The 13,332-nt window shown below is 41.3% G+C and overlaps 1 protein-coding gene across 1 annotated transcript in view; it reads left to right on the plus strand.

Moving 5' to 3' along the window:
• Window positions 1-13,332, plus strand: part of PMPCB (peptidase, mitochondrial processing subunit beta) — a 44,849-nt gene that overhangs the window by 22,410 nt on the left and 9,107 nt on the right. Inside the window, exons 9-12 of the mRNA XM_082255156.1 lie at window positions 1,733-1,893; window positions 4,153-4,238; window positions 4,564-4,652; window positions 10,890-10,965. Of these exons, the coding sequence (XP_082111282.1) occupies window positions 1,733-1,893; window positions 4,153-4,238; window positions 4,564-4,652; window positions 10,890-10,965 (412 nt within the window). The remainder of the gene's footprint in view (window positions 1-1,732; window positions 1,894-4,152; window positions 4,239-4,563; window positions 4,653-10,889; window positions 10,966-13,332) is intronic.

The raw sequence follows: 13,332 nt of genomic DNA on the forward strand, positions 1-13,332 counted from the left end.
TTTGGTGGGGCACACCCGAGTTGAATCTGTTGGCATCCCAGCTCAGCAGGAAGGTGCAAAGGTTTGTGGCACGGTCACGGGATCCAATAATGGACGCCACCGATGCGCCAGTAGCCCCCTGGGGCCAGTATTGTCTGATTTACGCCTTCCCTCCTCTCAAGCTTTTGCCGAGACTCTTGCGCAGGATCAAGGCAGTAGAAATTCTGGTCATTCTAGTGGCTCCGGATTGGCCTCGCCAGTCTTAATATGCCGACCTGGTGCGGCTGGTCGCCGATGCTCCTTAGAGACTACCTCTCAGGGAGGATCTGCTGTCCCAAGGGCCAATCTTCCTTCCTGCTTTACAGTTGCTGGCTTTGACGGCTTGTCTGTTGAAAGCCAGGTGCTGAAAGATAGAGGTTTGTGTGGGTTGGTGATTCTTTCACTATTAAAAGCTATGAAGTCTACCTCTAGGAAGATCTAACATCGTACATTTCGTGGTGTGGGTCGCTTGGTGTTCACTCTCGCTTTTTTCTTGGTGGCTCGGGTCTTGACCTTCCTCAATGGTGGGTTGAGCAGAAATCGGCCTTGAGTACCATGCTCCACAAAGATAATGTGGTTTTTCACCCGTCTCCGACGTTCCTTCCAAAAGTTGACTCTGATTTTCATCTGAATTTGTGGACATTGTGTTGCCTTCCCTATGTCCCAGCCCAAAACACCCTAAGGAAATTGCGTTGCATTCCCTGGATGTGGTTCGAGCTTTTCGGGTGTACCTGACAGCTACGGAGTCTTTTAGGAAGTCAGACCCACTATTTGTGCTCATGGAAGAACCTTGAAAAGAACTGTCTGCTTCGTCTGTGGTCATTTCCAGATGGATCAGACAGACGGTGACTCAAGCCTATTCAATTAAGGGTCAGGTTCCATCTTTTCCCTGCGAAGGCTCACTCTATGCGGGCGCTCAGTACTTCTTGGGCCTTCGGTTATCAGGCGTCAGTGGCGCAGGTGTGCGAGGCAGCTACTTGGTCATCGGTGCATACTTTCACAAATTTTTTTTTTTTAAGTAGATGTGTTGGCATCTGCGGATGCTTCTTTTGGCTGCAAGGATTTGCAGGCTGCTGTTTAAAGGGCATGTGACCTCTTTGGGAGTGTAATGTTTTCAAGTGGGCTCCAGTTTTTGGTTGAGCTCCTGTTACCTGGTTTGCTACGGTTTAGTCTTGGTCGTTTTTTTTTATTGCTGTTCCCACCCCTCATGTTTGACACTGCTTTGGGATGACCCAATGGTTAAGAAGATCGGGAGCGCCCGTCAATGAATGAAAGAAATTTTAATTTTTTTTTTTGAACGTAAAATCCATTTCTCTGATGTTCATTGACGGACACAGCACCCACCCCTCTGTGGAGTTGTAATAGTTCTGACACTGCTTGTAACAAAACTGAGTACCTATAGCAGAGAGGGGGCGTATACCTCCTGTAACTGTCCATAGGCGTAGTCAGTCTTTTTTTTTTTTTTTCTGCCTAGTGTCCTACTCCTGTAGGGGACAGTATAACCCAATGGTCAATGAACATCAGAGAAATGGATTTTACGGTACGTCAAAAATCCCATTTTTTGTTAATGTAGAGTTTGAGAATGAGTACGCAATGTCCATTTTATATGTCATGTTTATCACCTATTGTCTGTAAACACCGTCAACAGATTCCATGGGGATTTGTGTACTTTTATAAGTATCTATAGCACGTTTTCATTCTTTTATCTTCACAGAATTTATCAAGTAAACTTGCACAGATCACCTGTCATGGAAACTTGTGTCACAGTTTCCAGTCATTCAATACCTGTTACACAGACACCGGCCTCTGGGGCCTGTACATGGTTTGTGAACCAAACACAGTAGAAGACATGATGCATTTTGTGCAAAGAGAATGGTAAGTGAGCAATGTTCAAATTGGGTGTATTATTAAAAGTACAACAAAGGGGGGGGGGGGGGGTAAAGAGCCATGCTAGTTCACGGTTGAAATGAATAGGTAACCGGCCAGAGACCAGCACCTCCCAACTGGAAAGAATAAATTTAAAAATTAATTCAAACAGGGCAGTCAGCACAATAAGATATGATAGATCCACAAGTAAACAATAATATAAGAAAGTGCAGCGCCTAAAGGATGGTAAAAACGTGCTAAATAGGTGAACCAATAAACACATTAATAAATCATCACAGTAAATGAGCGTATAGTGTAACTCTCATGAAAGAGTCCATTTGATGGAGACACAAAAGAAGACAGCCACTGACGTGGCAGGACACAGTCTCTCAATAGCTTGATGTGAACAGAGGAAGTGAAGAAAGGAAGCGCCTCCCAACACAGGATAATGATCCACCACTGTGCTCGATGTAAGGGCACTCTTACCAGACTAAGTGGACCCTCAAATTAATGAGCAGTCAAGCAGGCGTGTGAAGTCTGTCGTGGCAGAACAGCATATAGGGAGCTAATCTTCAGTACATCCACTTCCCCAGTACGTTCAAAAAGCCATGGAAAATAACCCCTTCTGGCATTTTCTAGGTTACCAAACCTCCGGTATATACAGGAGTTGAAAAGTAAAACCTTTAGAGAGGTGAAAGAAGTGTCAATGGACTTCAAGTGTGCACTTGTGTTCCATTGATAACTACCGCGACAGATGGGATATGTAGCTTATTTATTCACAGATCTCTAAGGAGGTGAAAGGGAGGGGGTGCCTAGTAACATGTTACACTCTAAATACAGGTGTAATGTGTTGCTAAAGGTGGAGTCGGCCTTTAATGCTACCAAAATAACTTGTGCACATAACATACAATCATTAACCACTTGCTGACCGTTCGCCCACAATGTACTGCAGACGGGCTGCCCGCACAGGCAAAGCGATGTACAGGTACGTCACTGCCCACTTCTGGGTTTAAGGCGCATGATGCACACCCCCCCCCCCCCCCCCGCCAGCACTTTGGAGTCTGTCAGAAAGTCCCAGAAGATAATTCACAGCCAGACCTGCTGATTGGCTGTGTACGTTTACAGCCCAGAGCTCTGTGTTGGCAATCAACACAGAGCTTTGTACAGAGGGAACCATCTCTCTATTTCTCATCTCTGCAAAGCATGGATGGGAAACCAAGATCTAGAAGTAGAAGCAGCACACTACACATTCTACACATAGTTAGGCAAACATTTAACCCCTTGATTGCCCTAGATGTAAACCCTTCCCTGCCAGTCAGTACAGTGACAGTGTATATTATTAGCACTGATCACTATATTAATATCACTGGTGATGTCAGTGTCAGTTCCCTCCAGCGTCAGTGTCAGATTGACCGCTGCACTATCGCAGTCCCATTATAAGACTCTGATCACTGCTATTAGTAGTATAAAAAATTCAATGTAGATAACCTAGTTTGTAAGCGCTATAACTTTCATGCAAACCTAACCATATACACCTATTGGGATTTATTTTAATCAAAGACCTGTAGCAGAATACATTTTGGCGCAAATTTATGAAGCAATTAGATTTTTAAAAACTTTTTCAACATTTTTGGTCTTTAATTTATAGCGCAAAAAAAAACCAAAAAAACAAAAAGCTCTATTTTTGTGTGGGAGAAAAAAATATAAATTTCGTTGCATGACTGAGCAATCAGTTAAAGTAGCGCAGTGCTAAATGGCAAAAAAAATAACCTTATCATGAAGGGGGTAAAATCTTCCGGAGTTTAAGTGGTTAAAGCTGATGTATAGATATAGAAGGTTTTACAGAGTTACATTGTGCCAGTTTGGACCGATGTAAGTATATATGGATTATACCTGTCGGACCTGCTTGGAAGCTGAAAATCACTGTAGTAGGCACCGTTGCTGACATCACAATCCCCACTATTGAGAGAATGCTAAGGGTTCACTGAATAGCCACTTGCCTAGTGGGTGAACTTTTGTTCAGCAAGTAGCAGGGCAGCCACTCAGTATGGAACCCCAAACGGCAGTTCCTGTAGTAGCAGTACCAGGGGGACCCCACAGCTGTATGGCACATACATAGTTGCATAGGTCCAAGCTGGAAATCTGAAAATTGCTATACGGCAATTTCAGTATTAGGTTGTTGTAAATGATCAGCTAATGCAGGACTTGCATGTGAGCTTTAAACACACAAATACACTACACCTCTATAACGTATGTTTTTTGTTTTAGGATAAGGCTTTGCACAAGTGTTACAGAAAGTGAAGTCGCACGAGCCAAGAACTTGTTGAAAACCAACATGTTGCTTCAGCTGGATGGTATGTATCTTGCCTTATGTACTATAAGACTTCCAGCTTTCTATCACAAGGTTCACATAAACAATAATGGCATTTTTTGTAGAAAGGCTTTAGTAAAATTCTCAGAATAGGAAGTAATGAAGGTAATCTACTTTAGAGGGGAATTTACAAAACATCTGACATTATGTTAATAGAAAATGGTCTACATTACAGAACAGAATTTTTTTAAATGATTTACTTTTTTACATTCAGGTTTTTGTATGGCACTGATAGCTCTGGTAGACAGAAATTAACTTACTAACAAAATTATTTTGTGTCTGATCTGATTCAATGTTTTGTTTTAAAGGTTCCACCCCTATCTGTGAGGATATAGGCAGGCAGATGTTGTGTTATAACCGAAGACTACCATTGCCTGAACTGGAAGCAAGGATAGATGTAAGTCTTCTGTCCTTTACAAGTCCTGCATGTACAGTATATTGCCGTCTTCTCACATGCAATACTTATAGTAGAAGTATGACTGCACCTTTTGGGACTAGCAGTACAGCAGTTAATATTTAAAAGCAGACCTCCAGTCAAAAATAAGATAAAAAATTAAATAAACCATTAAAAGATAAAATAACAAAACCAGCTTCAGTATTCACTTTTAACCAAAAGATTTTCCCTGTAGTACTTTTTTCTGCCACTAAATGTCCTCAGTCTGATTGCTAACATCATGCATCCCACTTCCTCTAAACTCCGGTCATAAGGTACCCTCTCCCAGCCTGTGACTGCACAGTGAAAGGAGAAGCAGCACAGTGATGAGTATATCTCTCTGTCGCTCTGTTTTCTTTTCCTTTTTAACAAGCTTCATGTAAACACACAAACTGATTGGCCCCTTGTGATGTTTCTTCCTCTGATGTTTTAGCACTGCTATACAGGGACTGCAGGAAGTTACCACGTCAAATTCAAATCCTTACACTGCTTGCATTTAAACAAACAGTTTTTTAATGATCTAATATTGATTTTCAGAGCTTCCCTAATTTTGTCTCTTTTTAGAACTGACTGGAGTTCAAAATCTTGCAGATATGTTGACATGTACAGTACATACAGATATTGTATATCACGTAGCGTGTTTCCTTTGACTTAATAACACTCCAGACCTTAATAAAACTTTGCATAACAATGTGTATGTAGGATCAAATATCAAAACTCTGTATGTAGCATGGTTTGCATACACATGCATATTGTTATTTCTTTGTCAAACAACTATTAGAAGTAAAAAAAAAATAGCTTTTGATCCTGCCAGAAATAGACTGTACCTAGCTTCCCTTAATGGGCTGACATTGCTGAAAATGCTGCATTGAAATTGCAAGCAGACTTGCGTGTGAAGTCCACAGCTGGACTACCAGACAGATACCCTTTGGTCATCATTTTAGCACCAGTGCACATGAGCAGTGCAGTTCTGTGACTTTCTGGATTCCTGAAGTGTCTGTGAACATTTCTGATGTTCTGAGCAATGATTTGTAGGGCCCATAATACCATTGTATGTTCTGATGACTCATTCACCCCAATGCACTTTATCATACAGTGCATTACAGCAGTTTATTTTTAGACGTGACTCAAACTTGCAGTGAAAGGAGATCATTGAAGTACAGCTATTGTGCAGTACTACTAAGAAGGAATCATAACTTGTATATCTAATACGGCTTTCCATGTGTACATAGAATTATACTATTAACCGGTTGCTGACTGCGCACAGTATATTTACTACGGCAGTCAGCCCCGGCCAGGCAGAGTGACGTAGATCTACGTCACTCGCCTGTCACTGCTATTGGAGCCAATAGCGGGCGAGCGCTGAGGCGCACGCTCGGCTCGTTCAGGGAGGAGTGCGGGCATGTGACCGGCGGACCCGATGTCCGACGGTCACTCGCAGATCGTCGGTACAGCGGGAGAAAGGCAGAGCGGCTTATGTAAACAAGCCGCCTGTCATTCTCCCCTGTGTAAAAATGAAGATCAGACGGTTCTACTATGTAGAACCGTTGATCTTTGTTTTTACACCAATAGCATTGTCCCACTACAGTTAGAATCACGCCCCTAGGACACACTTAACCCCTCCCTGTCCTATACAGTTAACCCCTTCCCTGCCAGTGTCATTTTTGCAGTAACAGTGCATATATATAGCACTGATTACTGCAGTAATGTCACTGGTACCCCCAAAAGTGTCAAAAATGTCAGTCAAGGGTCCGATCTGTCCGCCGCAATGTCGGAGTACTGCAAAAAAAATCGCAGATCGTCGCCATTACTCGTTAAAAAAAAAAAAACACCAAAAATGACAAAAATCTTTCCCTTTGTTAGTAAACGCGATAACTTTTGCGCAAACCAATCAAAATGCGCTTTTTGCGAATTTTTTTTTTTTTAACCAAATATATGTAGCATAAAACAATTTGGCCGAAAATGTTAAAAAATTTTGATTTTTATATTTTTTTGGGGGGGAATTTCATATAAAAAAGTGAAAAATATTGTTATTTTTGCAAAAATTACGCTCTTTTTTTGTTTATAGCGCATGATCAAAAAATCGCACAGGTGATCAAATACCACCAAAAGAAAGCTCTGTTTGTGGGAAAAAAAGGATGTGAAATTCGTTTAGGTACAGCGTCGCACGACCGTGCAATTGTCCGTTAAAGTCACGCAGTAAAAAATCGCAAAAAACCCCCTGGTCAGGAAGGGGGTAAAATCTTCCGGGGCTTAAGTGGGTAAACTCTATCTAAAGTTTTTTTTTTTTTTTTTTTTTTTTTTCTAAAAAAAACAAACGTCATACTTACTTGTTCAGTGCAATGGTTTTGCACTGAGCAGCTCCCATCCCTCTCTTCTGGGGTCCCCCGCTGGTTTTCCTGGCACCTCCTGCCATCTGAGTGTCCCCCAAAGCAAGATGCTTGCTGTGGACACACTGTTGCAGGCTTGATCCCAAGCTGCACTGTGTACATCAATAGATGCACATAGAAACATAGAATGTGTCGGCAGATAAGAACCATTTGGCCCATCTAGTCTGCCCAATATATCTGAATCCTATGAATAGTCCCTGGCCCTATCTTATATGAAGGATAGCCTTATGCCTATCCCATGCACAAAATACAGCTCAGCCCCCCCCCCCCTGCTTACTAGAGTTGATTGACAGATGCAGGAGCCAATGGCACCTGCTGTTGTAGAGCTTCCTGAGAGAGAAGAGGAACCCTGCTGCAGACATGCACAGCACTGGATCAAGATCGGGCTTGGGTAAGTATTTCTAGGAGGGCTGGAGGGAGCTGAACGTGGAAAGTTTTTATTTTTTATCTTAATGCTGAGTGCTTACAGTCACTTTAACTATAATTTTAAATGTTTCTTTATCATCCATTGAGGGACACGGAATAGTAGATCTTAGACAATTGGGTTATGCTGCTACCTTCAGGAGATTTGAACACTGACCAACAATGTTAGTAGATGTGGATGTAAACCCCATTCGTTATATTTGACCTGGGCACATCTATCTATAGTTTTTACTTATCTCTTTTGAAAGGCCTAAGTGCTGTGGCTTTTGCCTGCTCCGTTCTTCTGTTATCAGCATTATAACTTCTGACAAGTTCTCTGTCAACTGAGATAAAACCAGGCTGAATTTTGTGTCGGGTGGGTGCTATAAATTAGCAGAAATCTGGTCTATTCACAGCACAGCTCTTCATGTTTCTGCCTATGTGGAGAGGGGGCTGTGTGCCTTTCCTCCAATCAGCTGTCTTACAATGTATGGCAAGAATCCACACCCACAGGTGAATCAGAAAGAGAAAATTCTAACAGGATGTACATTTTCTAAACAGTATAGAAAGCTGAAGACCGCACATATATGGGTAAAATGTATGTAGTGGGGGCTGCTCACTTCACTGGGTATACGTGAGGGTTTACATCCACTTTAAGCCAGCTCCCCTTATAACTTGTCCTTGGAGGTTGGACATTTATTTTTCTCTAGTGGAAAGAACTCTTTTTTTATATTTACCGCTTTCTAATTTTTTTCTATTTTACTTTTAAACATACCACATTCTCTGCAGATAAATCTTATCTTCAATAAAGATGTCTAATATGCCGCTTAAGCTGGTCTCTGTACAGCAGCTATCTAAATCGTCCTATTTCGTTAGGTTCATCATCTTTGGCAGCCTCTGTAGCCATGTTGTCTGGACCTAAGGTCTGTTCTGCATCTACAAAACCTCTCAAATCCAGTGTTGAACTTGTGTCAATCTGTGCACAATTGATAGGGCAATCTGCTTGCAGAAGGTCCAAAAGAGTTCTGGCACCTTCTACTAAAGAACCTTTTTCTAACCTTCTTGGCCTTTCTTTTAGAGGGCCAGAGACCCTATCAACGTTCAGATTCAGAATTTGCCTCTGTACAGCCTTACCTCCTGTATAGACTGTGAATGAGTTGGCCCCATATGACAGATCTGCAGACTTTGGTTTCCAAACTCTTTGATGCCACTATGCATCTAGGAGATCAACCTGCTGTACCAGATATAGGGTCTCCTAGAAGCCTGTGCTATGGAAAAGCTTCCCAGCACATTCAATGCTTATAACATTTCTATGTTATGGCTGGGAGCATCCCATGCATTCCTGGCTGCTTCTTGACAATGTGATTAAGCTTTTTCCCTTCTGTCAGCCATTTAATCCAGTTGCTATTCCTTACTTACAACTCACTTTTGTGACCCAATGTACATAGACCCAGGTTGTTTGGGTTCCCTACTTTCTGGGGTTTGGTTTCCTAGTTGGATTAGGATCCTATTTGGTTACCCCCATTCTAATCTGACTCCCTTGCTTTTAAAAGGAGTCTGTTAACATTCAGGAGGATCATATACCTTGTGTCAGTCATTGACACAGGAACCTTTTTAAGGTAATACTCATCATTCTTCATTTCCTTGTATTCTCTCCCAAATAAGGAACAGACTACAGTGGGATCTCCTGTTAATGTTTTGTCATCACTGTTTAGCATACCCCATTCTCTATGGTTTCCTCTCTGAAATTTAAGGTCAGTCCACTAGGGTTTTGCATACTTTGAGGATCTCTTTCCTAACATTCCTATTACAGTGCAACATCTTTTGTTGCCTTGTTTTTACTCTGGATTTTTTTCTCAGCTACCCTTTGGGGTTCTGGACTTATTGCCACGTTTTTCTTGTTATATCTCTCTTAAGAAATATTACTACTCAACCCCCTTGAAGAATCTCTAGGTTCTGTAGCAGTAATCCATATCTTTCCAGACTAAAAGTCTTTGTTACTATTGCTGGATTGCAGTTGCTTCTCTCTCTCTCTCCATCTTTGATTCTCTTATTTGGTAGCCTTACTTGTGATTCTGCAGGGCACACAGTTTGTGTTTCTGGGAAAAATAATTTTCCTTGGTCATTAGTTATTATTAATATACAGGATTTATATAGCGCCAACAGTTTGTGCAGCGCTTTACAATGTGAGGGAAGACAATACAGTTACAGTACAAATCAAAACAGGAGGAACTAGAGGTTATGAACATTTCTATTCTTCCATCTGCAACCCCTTCTTATGCAAAAGTATCAGAACTCCCCTTACTTTTTTCAACTGGGTGACGATAAGAAGGTGTGTGTTTTTGTTTTTCTTGCCCCTGATTTTTTAATCTCAGTAGTAGCTGTAGGTTAACTACTCTTGACTTTTAGCAGGAGAACATATTGTTTGCAAATGTATATCCAGCAGGATTTTACAAATTGTATTGTCTTTTCAAGACAAGTCTGTTGTATACTTACTACACTCATCCTTGGTGCCGTAGTATGGACAGACTCATCCTTCACCTAGCCCCCATTTTAAACAGAGGATCTTGATATCTCTCCCCTTCCCTTATGAAGGGTTCAAGGGCAGGTCAAAATTTCCTTTCTTTGATAGTATCTTTTTACTATAATGGATTCTCCTTGCCCTGCAATCAGGGGTTTTGTATATCCTCTTGAGCCTTTTCCATTCAGCTGTTTATTTCAAGTGTTTTCCTTCCTCAATTCTTGAAGTATCATATCCACATCGTTTGAAATTTTCAGTGGCTACTACCCCACCCCTCATTTGGAATGCTTTTGGACATCCCAGTTGTCGTTTATCTACAATTCCTATGTCTCTTAATGGACAAAATAAAGAAAATACGATTTTTCTACCTAAGGTGTTAACTAAAGCTAAACTTTTTTTTATATTTTTTTATTTAAATTAGCAAACATGTTATACTTATCTGCTCTGTGCAATGGTATCACACTGAGCGGCCCGGAGCCTCTTCTTCTGGGGTCCCCTGTTGGCGCGGTCTGCTCCTCCTTTTCTTTGTCTGCCCCCATGACCAGCAGATTGCTACGAGGGCAAACGCTGTGGGCTTTTGGGCCTTAGGCACCACTTGCTAACCAATTCTTTGATAACTAAACACTTTCCTTGTATATGTTATGTGCTGTTTAGTAAGTCCAAAAAAAATATAACTCATTCATTGGTTTTGTACTGGACTTGTTTATACTGGCACAGTTGTAGTCCTTCTTTTACTTCAAATAGCCCTACCCATTGTAAATCAACCATGTAAGTACACAATGCAGATAGCAATGGCTCTTAGAAATTACTTGGACAAATAAAAGATCTGAAAGCTCTAATGCTTTTCCTGTGGTATTTAGCTAAAAGTATTTTATTTCTTCCCCTCAGCTGATCGATGCTCAGACAATAAGAGATGTGTGCACCAAATATATTTATGATAAAAGTCCAGCAATCGCTGCTGTTGGTAAGTATTTAAAGATAATATACTTTTAAGATTTTACGGTTAGCACTACATTTATTAGTTACTGTTTTAAGCTGAACTGTATTGTGACTCGTTATTTAAACCACTTTTTTTTTTTTTGGTTGCAGTTAATTGAAAATGGCTAATGACTAATTCTACCCAAAGCTAATATTTACAATTGGGGTAGTTACTAATTTATTAACTTCTTGTGCCCCTGGCATGCTTATAATAATCTTTCCCCCAAGATATCGCTGCTGATGCTGCACAGCTACTTGATTTTCTTAGCTGGAGTACAAACACTCTCTGCTAGAGCTGCACGATTAATCGTTAAAAAAATCACGATCTCGATTCACTCGCCTCACGATCTTAAAATGGCATGTCCTTGATTCATACAGAGCTGTTCTCTGCTCACTCACAGCTGTCAAAAAAAAGAGCCTCCTGTAAATGTTTATCAACATTGTTAAAGCTGCGAGATCACTATAAACACAATGTTTTACAATGTATCATTTCGTTCTTTTAGATCAAAGGAATGAACTTCCGTCTGTTAGTCCCGGTTCACACTTGTGCGATGCGGGAAGGCTGCGAATTTGCAGCCTGTTCCCGCATCGCAAACGCACATCTGGCAGTTCACACTGCCATATGCGATACGCAGGGGGTGTCAATTAAATGTTAATGACATCCACAGTTTGATCGCATATCGCAGTGCGATCTGACAGTTCGCACAGGATCGGATCGCACAAGTGTGAACCACTGTGCGATCCGATCCTGATGCGGCTGGAAAAAAGGGTCATGTGCGAGTTTGGTGTGAATACAGTGCGAATTCAGCCATACAAAGTGTATGGCTGAATTTGCATCCGCACATCCGATCGCATGTAATGAAGGAGCAGTGCGCTCCGAATTACATGCGATCGCCGCACTCGCAAAAATGTGAACCGGCCCTTAGGGCAGTTTAACCTCCTGAAGATTAAGCCTTTTTCTGACACACTAGTTGCTTACAAGTTAAAATCAGTGATTTTTGCTAGAAAATTATTTAGAACCCCCAAACATTATAGAATAGAACAGAATAGAATGGCAATCGTTGCAATCTTTTATGTCACACTGTCTTTCAAATGCAGTTTTTTGGGGAAAAAAAATACACTTTAATAAATTAAAAAAAAAAAAAAAACTAAACAGTAAAGCTAGCCCAATTCTTTTTGTATAATGTAAAAGATTGTTACACCGAAAATCGTGATCTTGAAAAAAATTGTGATTCTCATTTTATCCAGAATCGTGCAGCTCTACTCTCTGCCGTTCAGCAGTCCATCACTGTATCAGGGACAGTTTAATGCAAGACTACCTTGGAAACTTGGAGCTGCAAACTACAAATTATCATATTTAGATCATTTATCTCTCTCAGAAAACATTGCAGTGGATTGCCATTACCAAGTTAACGGATGGCATGCTCAGATAATAAATTCTTTGTGATGTTTTAAATGGATGCCTTGTGGAGGGGAAGATGCACAAGTGCTTCAAGGAAATCTTTTTACTGGTATCTGAGATATAGGGAACTGTAGTGTGACCCAAGCAATGCCATCAGAAAAGTAGCTTTAGAAACTGGCCTTTTGATATCCCGTATTTGACAGTGCATTCTAGGTGAGAATAATGTGTAGGTAAAATTAAGCTTTTTGGTTTACCTGTAAGCCTTTTCTTGGAGAACATCACAGGTGGTTTTGCATATTCATGACTGCATGGGTTATCCTGCTACATTTAAGTGAATGGACAATAGCCAAAATAGGCAGGTTTCTCTGCCCAGGCCAAACCCCTCCCAGCCTCGGGTTTGTAGTGAGTAATGAAGAACACAGACAAAAGAGGGGTGGGATCCCCATGCCCTGTGATGTATTCCAAGAAAAGGATTTTTCAGGTAAACATAAAATCTTAATTTCTCTTTCGTTCATTGGTGGACACCTCTTCTGGTATTCTTAAACCATTAGGTTATACTGCCCCCCTACAGGAGTAGGACACTAGGCAGAAAATTATTCTGGCTATACTAATGGGGACATACTCCCTCTCTCTGATATCGCTGTATCACATTCCAATATTTGTCAGTCACCAACGCTTCCCCCGCTTTGCAGTGGGAGAGGAACATTATCAGTTTGGGGTGTTACCATTTGGTCTCACCTCCGCTCCCTGGGTCTTCACTAAAGTGTTGGCCCCAGTACTGGCATTGTTACGCCAGCGGGGGATCGCGGTTCTGGGAAACCTAGACTATCTGGGGCTGACTTTGGACTTGGCCTTAGCCAGAGTATTTGTTCCTCCGGACAAACTTCCGAAACTGCAGGTTGCAGTTCTTCTCCTGCTGACCAGCAGATGGTCGTCCTTCCGGACTTGTAT

Source organism: Pelophylax lessonae, assembly GCF_965119305.1.
Source record: "Pelophylax lessonae genome assembly, chromosome: 4".
In the NCBI taxonomy this organism is placed as follows: domain Eukaryota; kingdom Metazoa; phylum Chordata; class Amphibia; order Anura; family Ranidae; genus Pelophylax; species Pelophylax lessonae.